The sequence below is a fragment of the Jaculus jaculus genome, chromosome 12 (assembly GCF_020740685.1).
Source record: "Jaculus jaculus isolate mJacJac1 chromosome 12, mJacJac1.mat.Y.cur, whole genome shotgun sequence".
Taxonomy (NCBI): Eukaryota; Metazoa; Chordata; class Mammalia; order Rodentia; family Dipodidae; genus Jaculus; species Jaculus jaculus.
In genome coordinates, this window is record NC_059113.1 from 29159816 (window position 1) to 29174195 (window position 14380).

The 14380-nt window shown below is 51.9% G+C and overlaps 1 protein-coding gene across 10 annotated transcripts in view; it reads right to left on the bottom strand.

Moving 5' to 3' along the window:
- Positions 1-14380, bottom strand: part of Ank1 (ankyrin 1) — a 241506-nt gene that overhangs the window by 96106 nt on the left and 131020 nt on the right. For all 10 annotated transcript variants that reach the window (XM_045131509.1, XM_045131511.1, XM_045131506.1 and 7 more), the window contains exon 2: positions 215-316. In XM_045131509.1, the coding sequence (XP_044987444.1) occupies positions 215-316 (102 nt within the window). The remainder of the gene's footprint in view (positions 1-214; positions 317-14380) is intronic.

Genomic DNA, 14380 nt, shown 5'->3' on the forward strand with positions numbered 1-14380 from the left:
CAGCCCAAACATAGCTTCCACCACAGGCACAGGAGGCAGCCTCTCTGTGGGGCCCGGGGCCACAGCAAAGTGATCAGAAGGTTGGGCCCCCATAGGCAGACGCTCTGGGGACTGCTGAGGCTCTGGGGAAAGGTCAGCAGGGCCAGTTCCAAAGATCTCAGGGAATGGCACCTGGCAGGAGCCCTTTTTCAGAGAGAATGCTCCGCCCACTTACCTGGTTACAGGTGTTAATGTCCACCCCATTGCGCAGGTGATCCAGAGCCTTGTCCAGGTTACCTGAGCGCGCTGCCCTCAGGAAGCTGGTAGCAGCGTCCGCCTGCGGGGAAGACAACAAGGCGTGAGCGTCACCGCAGGACGAGTCCCTGTTCAGTGGCCTTTCCCCTCACTAGGGTACCCTGATGCCCACAGCATCCCCCGGAGTTGTGTGAGCACACTTTGGCCCTGGCTGGCATAGGCTAGGGCCTAGATAGGCAGCTGCCTTAGAGCTCAGGCTTCCCTCCTTCGAGTACTTAGAGAGAGCTTCTTTGGTGAGGTTGCAGGAGAGTCCAGCCTTTGAGAACGTTCCTAAACAGTTCCAATGGCAAATATCCATGTTTCAGTGCCTTTGTGAGTTTTGCTTATTTCTTTCACTATTGGGGATTGATCCTAGATCCTCACAAGCTCTCTTTTATTGGACTACAGTCCCAACTGTTCCATCCCACCCTGTTTTGTATTTATGTCTAAATGTTTGTTTGTTTTTTGAGGTAGGGACTTGCTATAGTCCAGGCTGACCTAGAATTCACTATGTAGTCTCAGGGTGTCTTTGAACTCACAGCAATCCTCCTACCTCGACCTCCCAAGTGTTTTTTTTTTGTTTTTTTTTTTAAATTTTGAGACAGGGTCTTGATAAGTTACCCAGGCCGACCTTTGAACTCTCTCTGAAGCCCATGCAGGCCTTGAACTTGACCTGGCATCAGCCTTCTGAGTAGCTGGCACCACAGTCCTAGTAGGCCAAGCGGGCTTCCACTTTTGCGGAAGACCAGGCTATCATGCAGACACTGCAGCCAGCAGCTGGTGAACACAGGAGCAAAAGGAAGCTGGCCTGGGCTCTGGGAGGCTATCTTGTTGGAAATAAACAGCAAACACACACACCACACACTCCTCCATCTTCAGTTAAAAGCCCAAGAGGCAAGTACCAGTGCAGTTCCCATTTTATAGACGAAGTCACCGAGGCCCACAGAGCTGAGGTGACTACACGATGTCACGCAGGAGGGAAGAGGCACAGCCAGACGCCAAGGCAGACAGCTCGGCTCTGCAAGGCACAAGCGTAACCTCCCGGGTCTCCTGCCCGTCAGTTGTGGTCCTTATCACACTGGCACATTTCTTCTCCCCTTCCTTCTCTGTGCTTGGCCACGTGCCACACACATGGCAAGATCCTGCTGCCTCCCAGAGACTGAAAGCCGGGGCAGCAGGTGACAGGGTGCTAATGCAGACAAGGGCAGAGGGGAGCAGAGGCCTGGAGTGTGGCAAGGCGCAGAGCAGCTTCCCCGGGGTCCAGCCAGCACCCTTGGCTCTCATTTCCTGATTTGTAAGATGGAGGGGAGAGGAAACTTTGCCTACCCTTGTGGGTGCTTCGGGACAGTGACACACTGTAAGCAGCGTGTGCATGGTGCTTGGCACGTAGGCCCTACAAGACTGCACTGACCAAGTTAAGAGTGGCCCCGTGACACACCATGACGTGTAGATGTGTACGAGCCATTCAGCCCGGCGGCTTCCTCTCTCCCAGGGGGCAGGTCTGTCTGTCTGTCTGTGTCACACCCCTGGAGAATATGCATCAGTACACTGGACGCTATACCCCAAAGGCAAGCTGGCACCCCATGGGCTGTATCCTCAATTGGAAAATAGTTCCTTATGTTAGTCACGAAGTTGCGGCTCTGGAGATGAGATCAGCCTAGATTTCCCAGGCTGGCCCTAAACCTCGCGCCCCGAGTGTGGAGAGGACAGAAAGGGAGGCGCGCAAGGGCAAGGAAGCCCTGCAGACAGAGGAGAGATGAGGGGCTGGGGCTGCGAGCCAGGCCCTTCACAAAGCATGCCGCCTTGCTCACCCTTCCTTCAGGTTTCAGGCTTCCTGAGAGATGACAAATTTATGTTTGTTTTTTTTTTTTTTTGGTTTTGTGTTGTTTTGTTTTGCGGGGGGGTGGGGAGAAGTTTGTTTATGTATGCACATATTCATGTGTATGCAGGTACATATGTCCATGTGCGCATGTGCGTGTGGAGGCCAGAGGTTGATGTTAGGTGGCCTCCTCAATTGCTCTCCACTATATATATATACACATTGTATATGTATTTTATATTTAGAGAGAGCAAACAAGAGAGAGAGAGAGAGAGAGAATTGGCACACTAGGGCCTCAGCCACTGTAATCGAACTCCAGATTGGGCCACCTAGTAAGTATGTGCCTCACTTTGTGCACCTGGCTAATGTGGGATCTGGAGAGTAGAACATGGGTCCTTGGGCTTTGCAGGAAAGCACCTTAACCACTAAGCCATCTCGCCAGCCCTCCACCTTATTTTTGAGACAAGGCTAGACTAGCTGGCAATCAAGCCCCAGGAACCCCCCCACTCCACCTTCCCAGGACTGGGGTGACAGGCATGTGCTGCCACACTCAGCTCTTACGTGGGTGCTGGGGATCCGAACTCGGGTCCTCATGCTTGGGTGGCCAACATTTTACAGGCTGAGCCATCTTCCCAGCCCCACATTTCTGTAGCTTTAGCCCACCCGGTTTGCGGCTTAACACTTCGCGCTTTATTACAGTAGTCATAGGAAGCTAATACATGTTTGGATGATCAACGTCCCTAAACTTGGAAGACTCAAATAGTGTTAAGTAATAAAGTTCAGATCAGCCTTAAAGGAAGCTACATGTCTCTGATTTAATAGCAAGCTAGGCAGGAAACAATCATAAACAAGCCCCCAACCCCTGCTTCCTCTAGGCTTACGTGGATTGCTATTATTTGAATATGAATCCAAGTTCTGAGGCTGCCCACTCATAACTCGGGCACACTCCTTCTCACTGCCCACCTCCCCACCTGCCCCCCCCCCCCCCCCCACAAGGTTCTTCCTCTTTTCCTTCTTGTCCCCTGTGGGATTTCTGAGCCTGGCTAGTCCCTAATTCCCAGGCTATGCCTCATGCTGGTCTGTGGATTCCATCTTCTTTCCTTCAAGGTCCCATTAGGTACCTCGTCAGAGGACACCATCCTTGGACACTCAGAATTTACTATCTTCTAAGTCTAAAACTTCAAGGCAAGAACTTGATTTTCAAAGTGTCTTTGAAATACATTTTTTGTAGTTATTTAATTTATGCAAATCTTGTCTCCCTAGCTAAGTGGTTTTCTTCTTGGGGCAAGGACCAAGTCTTTTTGAATCCTTTAAAGTATTCCATGACTGCCAGACCAAGGCTTCCCTTGACCTGCAGCCTGGCTCCCTCAGCAGGCCATCAGTAGTGGAGGGAACATTTCAGAGAGCGGGCCCGCAGGCTCATCACAGGTAAGCTGGATTCCCAGAGAAATCAGACTCACGACTTCTCTCTCAGAAAAGGGGCTTTCTGCATTCAACTGGGGGCGGGGAGGAGACACATAATATTATTCCCAAAAGAAAGTGTTAAAGAGGCGTTCTTCCCACCAGTGAACTGTATTTTATAGCACAATAACAGGACGCAGGATAAAACCCCAAGAATGGGGGAATTAAAAATAGACACATTTTTAGTGAGTGACGCTGTCGCCTGTTCAAAGCCCTGATGCCAGGATGCAAAACAGAACATGACAGACAGATTCTTTTGCTTGCGTGTGCATGCGCGTGTGTGTCTGGGTACACCAGGGTCTTTTGCTGCTGCAAGTAAATGCCTGTCTGGCTTTATGTAGGTGGCTGGGGAATTGAACCCAGGCTGGCAGATTTTGCGAGCAAGTGCCTTAAATCACTGAGCCATCTCCCTGGTCCCTCACTCCCATTCCAGAGGTGGTAAAACCGAGGCACAAAGAGTTAAATGCGTTGTCTAGTTCTGCAGCTAGTTAATGTTTGGGGTCAGCTACGCCTGGCTAAAGCCTGTGACCCCAACGTACATTCTCTGCTTCCTTCACCTGAGGCTGTCTGTCCAGTCAGCTGGCCAGATGTAGGGCAGGTGGGGTTACAGTTTACGGCTGGGCAACTCCCATAGATCCGAGCTCTGTCCCTGAGCACTGATTCAAGGCATACACAGGCCATTAGAGAGAAATCATCTAGGGCTGGAGAGATGACTCGGTGGTTAAGGCGCTTGTCTGCAAAGCCAAAGGACTCAGGTTCAATTCCTCAGGACCCTCATAAGCCAGATACACAAGGTGGCACATGTGTTTGGAGTTTGTTTTCAATAGCTGGAGGCCCTAGCATACCCATTCTCTGTGTGTGTGTGTCTTTCTCTTATTCAAATAAATAAATAAATAAATAAATAAAAGAAAGGGAGGCTGAGCGTGGTGGTGAACACCTTTAATCCCAGCACTTGGGAGGCAGAGGTAAGAGGATTGCTGTGAGTTTGAGGCCACCCTGAGACTCCATAGTGAATTCCAGGTTAGCCTGGGCTAGAGCGAGACCCTACTTAAAAAAATAAATAAGCCAGGCGTGGTGGTGCATGCCTTTAATCCCAGCACTTGGGAGGCAGAGGTAGGAGGATTGCCATGAGTTCAACACCACCCTGAGACTCCATAGTGAATTCCAGTCTGGGCCAGAGTGAGACCCTACCTCGAAAAACCAAAACAAATAAATAAATAAATAAAAATAAAAAGGAATCATCTACATCCAGACCTTCCTCTCACAGCTTATGCAACTGAGGTCTATGGAAACAAGAACAATTGACTAGGGTCACCCAGATGGTCAGAGATGAGGTGCTCTCACTAAAACTTTCTTTTGGCCTTCTGTAGGACAGAGTCGTCAGGACACGGGAGTATATTCAGGGCATCTTAGAGGTGAAGTGCACAGAATGATGTCACCTCCGCTGGCGACCGTGTACCGGGCACTCTAATTCTACAGTGGCTTCACTAAGATCCTATCCACGCCCAGGATTCTGCGGGGTGTGGGAGGAGGAGAGGGAGGAAGGAAAACGTGGAATGCTGGTCTCTTTCCTCGTGATTTGTAAAACAAAGCGGCTGATTGACAGGGTGGTTATTGGTGCACACAGGGACCTGGCTTCATCCCATCAGCCTTGAGAGCCTCCCAGGAGCCAGGAGACACTCACCTGCACAGCAATGGCTCTAGTTGGCATATGAGACTCATCTTTACTATCTCTTTCTCCTAAGGCCCCCACTGTCCATCTGTCTAGTTCACCTTCCAGGCACAGTCTAAGCAGCTCAACAGTGCAGGAAGAGCTGAAAGAACCCAGCATCTTTCCTTACAGCTATTTACCTGAATAAATACTGACCAGGACAGCAATAGCAACCAACACTGAATGGACTGTCCCCGGGCTATGACGGCTGGAGCAAAGATGCTGGTCCTCTCGCAGTCCAACCACCGCCTGGCAGGCAGCCCCAGAAGGCCGCTACATGAGGGGAAGCTAGGGTCCCTACAGAAAGTCTGTTTCTTGTTACAGGAAGTCAGACTGCTGAAGGCCTGTGCCTTCAGTGTACCATGGACGAGATCAAACCCTTTGGATGCCCCACCCAGACTGCCCTCCTCTGGTATCTTTGTCCCTTCCTCATCGTGAACTTCCCTTTTGTCTCATTTCATTCACACTGTGTGTGTGGGTTGTGGGGGTGGAGAGGGTACACAGCAAATATTTTGTCGTGTGCCTGTCCATATGCCTTTCTGGTCAATTCATGTGATATTCCTGAACTTATCTTCAACACAAAATAAGGACAAAGATCTCACTGGGTTTTAAGTACCTAACACCAATTAATTCCTTGGCTTCTCCCAAGAATCTCACGCATAGGCTCTTTCTTGTTTCCTTTTTCACCAGATGAGGTGACTGACAAAGAAGTAACTTGCCCAAAGTCACACGGCCATACGGATTGGCCGTGGTTCGAATCTAGGGAGCGCGTGTTCAAGGTCTCTGTGGTTGAGCAACAGGGATACTGAGAAGGCACAGGGCATCGGGTGCTACCATTTTCAAGTGGTTGGAAAGTTCCTGTCTGCTCACAGCTGGCTAGAGGAAACCTCCTACCTTCCAGCCTTCCAAGATTGGGTACACACTGGGAGGAAGTAAACAGAGAGGAAGGAAGGGAAAGGAATTATTCCTGGGACTGGAGTTATCAGGGGTGTTCTGAAATGGGGTGAACCCTGGTTACCTGAGACACCCAGACTATTTTTAAACTTGCACTTCCTGAGTGGAATGGTACTAATATAGCAATGGAAAAGCAGCCCACGGGGCCATAGTGTCCTGGAAAGGAGAAGCCGGAAGCATGCTTCTCAATATCAGCATGCTTGTAACACTTAGTGCTCCAAACCCACGGAAGATCAGGCCAAATTTCATTTCACTCCAGTAAAAGAGGCCCTGGGGGCTGGAGAGATGGCTCAGCGGGTAAGCACTTGCCTGTGAAGCCTAAGGACCCTGGTTCGAGGCTCGGTTCCCCAGGACCCACATAAGCCAGATGCACAAGGGGGTGCATGAATCTGGAGTGCGTTTGCAGTGGCTGGAGGCCCTGGCGTGCCCATTCTCTCTCTCTCTGCCTCTTTCTCTCTCTGTCACTTTCAAATAAATAAATAAACATAAATTTTTTTAAAGAAAGGGTGGCCCTGGGCTTTATCACCTCTCCTCTGGGGCTTGAGATGGCCCAAACTTCTCCAAAGGACAGGTCCTGACTTCTTTGCTCAAGGTCTTGAGTGCCCAATTCCCGCCCACCATGACCGATGGCAATGAAGCTGGCACCCACATCTGTAAGCAGCCGTGAGCCTCCTCTTTCCCTAGGCATCTTTGACAAAGGCATTGTGGGAACTTCGGGGAAAACAGTCTTATTTATCCAACAGGGGCTCAGCCAGCAGACCAAGGACGATACAGGCAGCAGGCCAGGGCTATGACTCAATGGTAGAGCGTTTGCCTAGCATGTGTGAGGCCCTGGGTTCTATCCACAAGACCCTACTACCCCCAGAGCTTCTTCCAGATCAGCACCAGGTCCCTTCCTGCAGGCCCCTGTCAGGCCTCTCACAAAAGACAGTGTTCCAGCCTTTGTGTGGCCCGGGCCTCTATTCCTTGGATCACGCAGAAACCAAAGGGAGGCCTGGGCTATCTAGCATGCCTGCTCTCGTTAGGTTTCTTCCATAAAGTTGGGCTGTCACAGCTTTACAAAGTGTCCCAAGGACCCCATCAGACCACCACCGCCGGCAATGACGAAGTGGAAGAGACAGCACTATGTAACACAACTGCTGCCTGCCTTCTACAGGCCCTGCACCCTGCCTTGGAGCCGGGTGTGCACAAAAGCCAAGGTGGGGCCCGCGGGAAGACCTGCTGCCACTTGATGCCCTATGCCTAGTCAGTTTCCCTGTTGCTCGGAACAGAGGCGATGCACAGCTGGGCTCTGGCACAAAACAAGTCTGCCTTCCTGGGCTTCCATTCATTTTCTCTTCCCGGAGGGACCTGGGGAGACTCCAGTTTCTTAAGGTCTAGGGGTCAAGTGTGCCTCTGTTCCAGCTAAGGCCAGGGCCGGAGGCGCCCCTACAGCCGAACCCATGAGACAGAGCTCTACTCCCGGGAGATGGGCGATGCGCCCTGACCCCGCTGCCCCCCTCCAAGTCCAGGGGTGTCGGGGTGTGTGTGTGGGTGGGGGGGGGGAAACCACAGGTCGCACCCATGGGGACGGGGCCGCAGCCTCTCCAGGCCGGGAGGAATTTTCCTCTGGATCGTGCGCGCCCGTGAGGCAGCAGAAGGGCAGCCCCGGGGTGTCTGTCCCGTCCACCCCCACCCCCACCCCGAAAGTTGGCGCTCAGGGGGCCCCGCAGTCCGCAGCGGCGGCGGTGGTGGTAGTGGTGGTTGGTGGGGTGCCCGTCCCACACCCCGCGAGGCCCCACACTCACCGCGGGGTCCGGCCCGGCCCGGCCCGGTCGAGCTGCCATGGTCGGGGCGGCCCGCGCTGACACCCGAGCTCCCTTTGCCGGCTTAGGTGCTGGGCGGCGCGGGGAGCGCGGGCAAGTTACGCGGCGGCGGCATCGGGGCTACTAAAAATACAGGCTCCGGCCCCGGGCGCCCGCCCGCCCGCTAAGCCGAGCCCTTCATGCCTCTCTCCTCCTCTCCATCCTCGTGCCGGGCGGCCGGGAAAGTTCATGCGAAGCGACACCGCCCCCCCCTTCCGTTCCCCCCCACCCCCAGCAGGCCCCGCCGCCGGGGTCCCCCCGCGCAGCAGCGCGCACCGGCCGCCCGAGCTGCGGATGCCGGGACCCAGCGGCAGCGTCCTGCGGCCAATGGAGCCGAGGAGCTCCAAGCTGCATGGTGCATGCAACCGCCCTGCCTCTGGACGGGCTGCCGGCTGCCCTGAGCACGAGACCCCCTCCCCCTTTCCCCGGAGCAAGAGCACGAACCCCCCCCCCCCCCACGGTGGGTGAGCTCAGCCCAGTCTATCTATGCCCCCTCCCCCTCCCGTGGCCAATGCGCAGGTTTCCAGCTCTTCCATGGTGTCCCAAGACGCGCTTTCATCAGCCTATTCCGGGAGTCCTCTGCGCCAAGCTACTGAGATGGGGGCAGACCTGTTACTACGGCCTCTCCCTCTTCTCCTCCCTCCTCCCCAGAGCCCGAAGTACCACCTCCCCCGTGCTGTGGGCCTGGAGGGAGCGTGCAGGTTTCTGTTCTGGGGCCTCTGACCTTGTGGCGAAGTCATTTCACGGACAGATGTCCAGCGCATGTTAAGGGGCCTTGGTGAAGTGTTGGGAGTGACAGCATGCACTGTCAATAAGCAGACTGGTGAGAAATGGTCGGGGAAAGCCGCACCAGGTGACTGGGCCCCAGGTAGTATGGTTTGCTGGTTGGGGAGGAGGTTTGTATCCTGGCTTCGGGCGGCTGCAGCATAGCTGAGTGCTGGTGGGGAATGAGAGCGCCTGGACGCCTGTTAAGCGGAGGATTTAACCCCGGTAGACAGTGCTGGTGTAGTTTTGTGGATGAAAACTCTGAACCTAGGCTAGAGGTTCACAGTCGGGGCGAAGGCCCACGGCCAGGAATGGTGGGTGGCCAAACCGAGCGGCCCTTGTAAGGCTTCTAAAGGAAGTATGCAATACCACGAAGAGAATGTGGGATGCACCTGGAGGTAGGAAAAATAGTGATACTATGGGATGGAGGAAGGTGCTCTTCAAAGCCATGCAGCAAAGGGGACGGGAAGGAACCGCAAAGAAAAGCCCAGAACCTTCCCCTAAACCGTATACCAATACAGCTAACTCTGCTGTGGGGGTGAAAAATGATTTGAAGTCAGCAATATCACAGTTCTCCAAGGCCTGAGGCCCCCATACTGCTGGAGGCTGAATTTGAGGAAAGACACATTCTGGAAGGCTCTGAATGCTTACTTTGCTCTACCCAACTGCGGGCATTACTGTCCTCCACCCCCAAGGTTGCTTAGAACTCAGGTCACCCTACAGGTAGGTCTCTTGCTTACTTGCCTCTTAAAGTACCTCCCAAGTTTACTCAAACACACTGTACAGAGAGCTTCAATCAGTAAGTTACAGTTACTGGAACAGCTCTAATCACTGCAGCCCAGTGGAATATCCCAGGGGACTCTAAAGCATCCTTCCCACATTAATATTTAGAGAGGAAAAGCATCCTACCCCAATGGAGATGGATACTGTGGATAATGCTTTAAAATATTGCTGTGATGACTTTCACCAGGCCCTGTTAAGTAGACTATTTTCAAGCTGTTTGAGGCATGGCTGACATATTAGGAATCACATGTTTAAAATGCACAATTTAATAAATTTTGACATTGGCACATCTCTTTGAAACCATCACCATAATCAAGATAAGGAAAATGTCAATCACTGCCAGTTTCTGGTGCCCCTTGGTAACCAATGCCTGCCTCCTGCCAGCCTATTCACATCCTTGCTGTGCTTGGTATGGTCAGTCTTACTATAAATTGACATCCCAGCAGATATGTAGCAATACCTCATTATGGTTTTGATTTGCATTTACCTTAATAACTAATCCTGTGTCTTCTTTGGTGATACATCCGTTCATATCTTTTGACCATTTAAAAACTGGATTGTGGGGCTGGAGAGATGGCTTAGCAGTTAAGGCACTTGCCTGCAAAGCCAAAGGATGCAGGTTTGATTCCCCAGAACCCAGGTAAACCAGCTGCACAAGGTGGTGCATGTATCGAGTTCGTTTGCACTGGCTAATGGCCCTGGAATGCCCATGCTCTCTCAAAAATAAATTTTTTTTTTAAAAAAAAACCTGGATTGTGGGCTGAGGAAATGCTCAGTGGGTAAAATGCTTGTCACACAGCATGAGAACCCGAGTTCAGATCCCCAGCACCCACAGAAAAGTGCCTGTAATCCCAGTGCCAAAGAGGCAGAGACGCAATCCCAGGGGCTCACAGGTTAGCCAGTCTAGCCAGATCAGTGAGCTCTAGATTTAGCATAAGACCCAGCCTAAAGAATAAAGTGGAGCCTGGCATGGTGGTATGCATACATCTTTGACCCCAGCACTCGGGAGGCTGAGGTAGGAGGATCGATTGCTGTGAGTTGGAGGCCAGCCTGGGACTACAGAGAGTTCCAGGTCAGCCTGTGCTAGAGAGAGACCCTACCTCAAAAAAATAAAAAGAAATTTTAAGAAGAGAATAAAGCAGAGAGCAACTAAGGAAGACCCCTGCTGTTAACTTCTGGCCTCTGTACACATGCGCACATGTGTGTTGCACACATGTAAACATACATATGCACACAACACACATACACACAAGCACAGAAAAACAACAATTTTATTTTACTTTTAAATTTTATTTATTTATTTGGGAGAGAGAGGCAGAGAGACAGAGACAGAGACAGAACGGGCGCGCCAGGGCCTCCAGCCGCTGCAAACGAACTCCAGACGCGTGCGCCTCCTTGTGCATCTGGCTTACGTGGGTCCTGCTGAATCGAGCCAAGGTCCTTTGGCTTTGCAGGCAAACGCCTTAACCGCTAAGCCATCTCTCCAGCCCAGAACAAATATTTTAAAAGCTGGGTTGTTTGTTTTCTTCTTAGGTTGCGTGTGGTACTGGGGATCAAACGTGGGGCCTTGCACATATAAGGCAAGAGCTCCACCGCTTGCTCAACCTCTAGTCCTTGAGGTTTGAAAGTTCCCTATATTCAGAGTATCTGTCTCACAGGTAACATTCACTGAAATTTTATGAGTGAATGATTCAAAGTTTAGTAGAAAAATTCCCAGCCCAGTTTTTGTACCTAAGGTTTAACAACTCAAAAACTCGGTGTTCCTTATTTTGTTTCATGGCATGGGTTATACACAGTCACACAGAAGGGTGAGAATAGCCAGAGCGGGCCAGAAACTGAAGACCATGCGCAGTACTACAAGGGTCATGGAAAAGATAAGTGAGAAGTTATCAAAGGACTTTAGTACTTTGCCAAGAATCCTTGAGATCACTATGACCTCATTACAGTTGGGGCTCTGAAACATACATGAAAAGGGTCTCACAAGAGGCAAAACGGGGAGAAACAAGACACCTGCAGACACATGCAGTAAGGCCTGAGGTGAAGGAATTGAAATAATCACCACAAAAGAAGGGGAGGCTAGTGGATATACACCTTAACACAAAGACGCCTCTAGCCCCAGAGCCCACTGTTGAGAGGAGCCCATTCCACAGCACCCTTTCCCAGGCGTGGGAGCCGCGCGCCACAGCTGCATCATTGGCTCCTCTCTCAGGGACGACGGCATCCTCACGTTCTGCATTAACCACTCCACTCTCTCGCCTCCCTACCTACTCCTTACGTGGCTAGCACAGAGCCAGGAAGGCAGTGCTGGTCATGGTGTTAGCCGGCCAGGGTTTGAAGGTTGACATATAGGCCATTTCCACGTGTCATAAGGACGCTGGACATCTGATTGGGATGAAAGTGAGGCACAGGCTGGACCAAGGTTTCCGACTGTGAGGAACAGACAACTTAACTCATGATTCATAAAGGGTGATCCCTGCCTGGACTACGTCCTGATATCAGAGGAAGCTAGCTCGCCATGGGAACAGGAATGGAAACTGGAGGATGGAACGACTTAAAAGGTTCTCTTTGGGTCCTGGGGATTACGGAACATAAGCCACTATTCCCCCAGTCCTCCATCACCTTGCACTATGGTTATCACACTGCTGTTTCTTTCATCCTACTTCAGGCCTCAGGTATCCACTGTGCCTGGGAAAACTGCCCACAGGAACTGTGGAATCCCCTGCCTCCCCCACAGACCCACACTATAGAACTGCTGGGCTGAAGCAAAGGCCAGTGGCCAAGAAAAGACTGCACTAAAGATGGCTCTGAAAGCTCCACAGTTTCATAGGCTCTGCAGAGTTTTCCCTGGCTTGCTAAGTACTTTCCAAACTTCTCTGAAGTTTCCTCAGCTCCCAAGGGTAATGAAGCAATGGGGCATTGGCTGTGGGGTTCTGTCCTCTGAGTCCCACAAAGAATGTGTAGGAGAGAATAAAGGGAAGAAATTAGCCAGGTGTGGTGGCACATACCTCTGATCCCAGCACTCGGGAGCCTGAGGCAGGAGTTAAGAGTCTAGCCTAGGTGATACAGGGAGACCCTGTCCTAATGAAACACAGCAAGAGAGAGAGAAAGAGAGAGAGAGAGAGAGAGAGAGAGAGAGAGAGGGAGAGAGGGAGGGAGGGAGGGAGGGAGGGAGGGAGGGAGGGAGGGAGGGAGGGGAAAAGAGGGAAAGGAAGGGAGGGAGAAGACCTTCACTGGACAATACTTAAAACTTGGGCTGTCTTTGGCTCAGTGAAGTGGGCTACCTTGAGGAAGTGGTGGAACTTGGGACACTATAGGCCATGCCTATCATAGCTTAATGGGCTGTTCAGACATTCTTCTTCTTCTTGTTTTTGAGGTAGGGTCTCACTGTAGCCCAGGCTGACCTGGAACTCACAGTGATCCTCCTACCTCTGCCTCCTGAGTGCTGGGATTAAAGGCATGTGTCATGCCCGGCTGTTTAGCTCTTAAACCTTTGGAGAATACTTCTGGCATTGGTTTGTTTGCTCAGAAGCCTGGAGCAGAGTCCCAAGACAGTGGGGCTCTCAGATGACCCTGCCTCCAGGACACCAGGGGGGCAGGAGTGAGCTGTGAGCTGAGCCTGGTATGCAAGCGGATCTTCTCTACAGAGCTGAGGCTCAGCGCGGAGACAGAGTCACAGAGCAGAGCCTTGTGGCTCCACAAGCCCTCCTCAGCGGCCATCCTGCCCTAAGAAGCCCAGGAAAGCAACTCCAACCGGGGCCTCACTTACAAACAGTGACAGCTCTACTTTTCTGGACAGCTTCATGCACCCTCTGTTAGCTGGTCTGCTACGCGTGCTGTCACGTTCTGATAAGGAAAGCCACATTTCTGAGCACTGCCTTCCACATCAGCAAAATGAAAACAACTTGCCTACGTATCCCGAGGAAAACTCCTGACACACAGTAGGTACCCAGCCAACAGCTGGCACTCCTTGCTCCTCCCCTTTCCTCCGAGGTCTGGAATATTTACTGATCGTGCTTATTAGACCCTGGAAATTTGGGCTTAATCCACAGCTCAGAAGGACAACTCCGTGAGTCCCCAGAGCTCTGGGCTTTACACGTGCAATTTCACACGTGCGGGCTTCTATTTGTATCCTTTCTGCATGGAAGAAACAGTTCACAGAGAGCGGGGGTGCCTGGTGCTGCATCCCCCCCAGCCACGTCTGCCGGGTCCCACTGCTCCATCTGGCTGCCCCATGGCCTGCCCACAAACCGGATTTGATCTGGCGGCCTCTTCTCTATCGGTTCTTCTCTCAACCATGCAGGGAGTCAACCTGTCTTCTCGCCACTCTGGCCTCCATCGATAAGGGTGGGTACAAGGAACCCCACCCTTTACTAAGAAAGGCAGAAGTTTTATCAGCCTTGGGAGCCAGGCCTGAAACTCCCCTGGGGAGCGTTAAGCCATCAGGAGCGCCACTGTTGAGACCATGTCATTCCTCACATACACACCTCTCCTCACCTAACTAACGTCCCCAACTAAGTGGGACGGGGGGGGCCCCCTTCGGTGGACTGTTCCAGAGATTGTTCTGTTGAGTGGCTGGGAGTGCAGCTCAGTGGTAGAGTCCATACTTAGTTAAGTGTGAGACCTAGGGCTCAACCCCCAATATCAAAACCAAAACCAAAACAAACAGACGAGCAAACAAGCAAATGCTGCATTGAATTGCATAAGACATACAACCCGATTCTCTTTAAACCTGTGGCTCCTTCTGCACATTTACAGAAGGACAGAAAATAA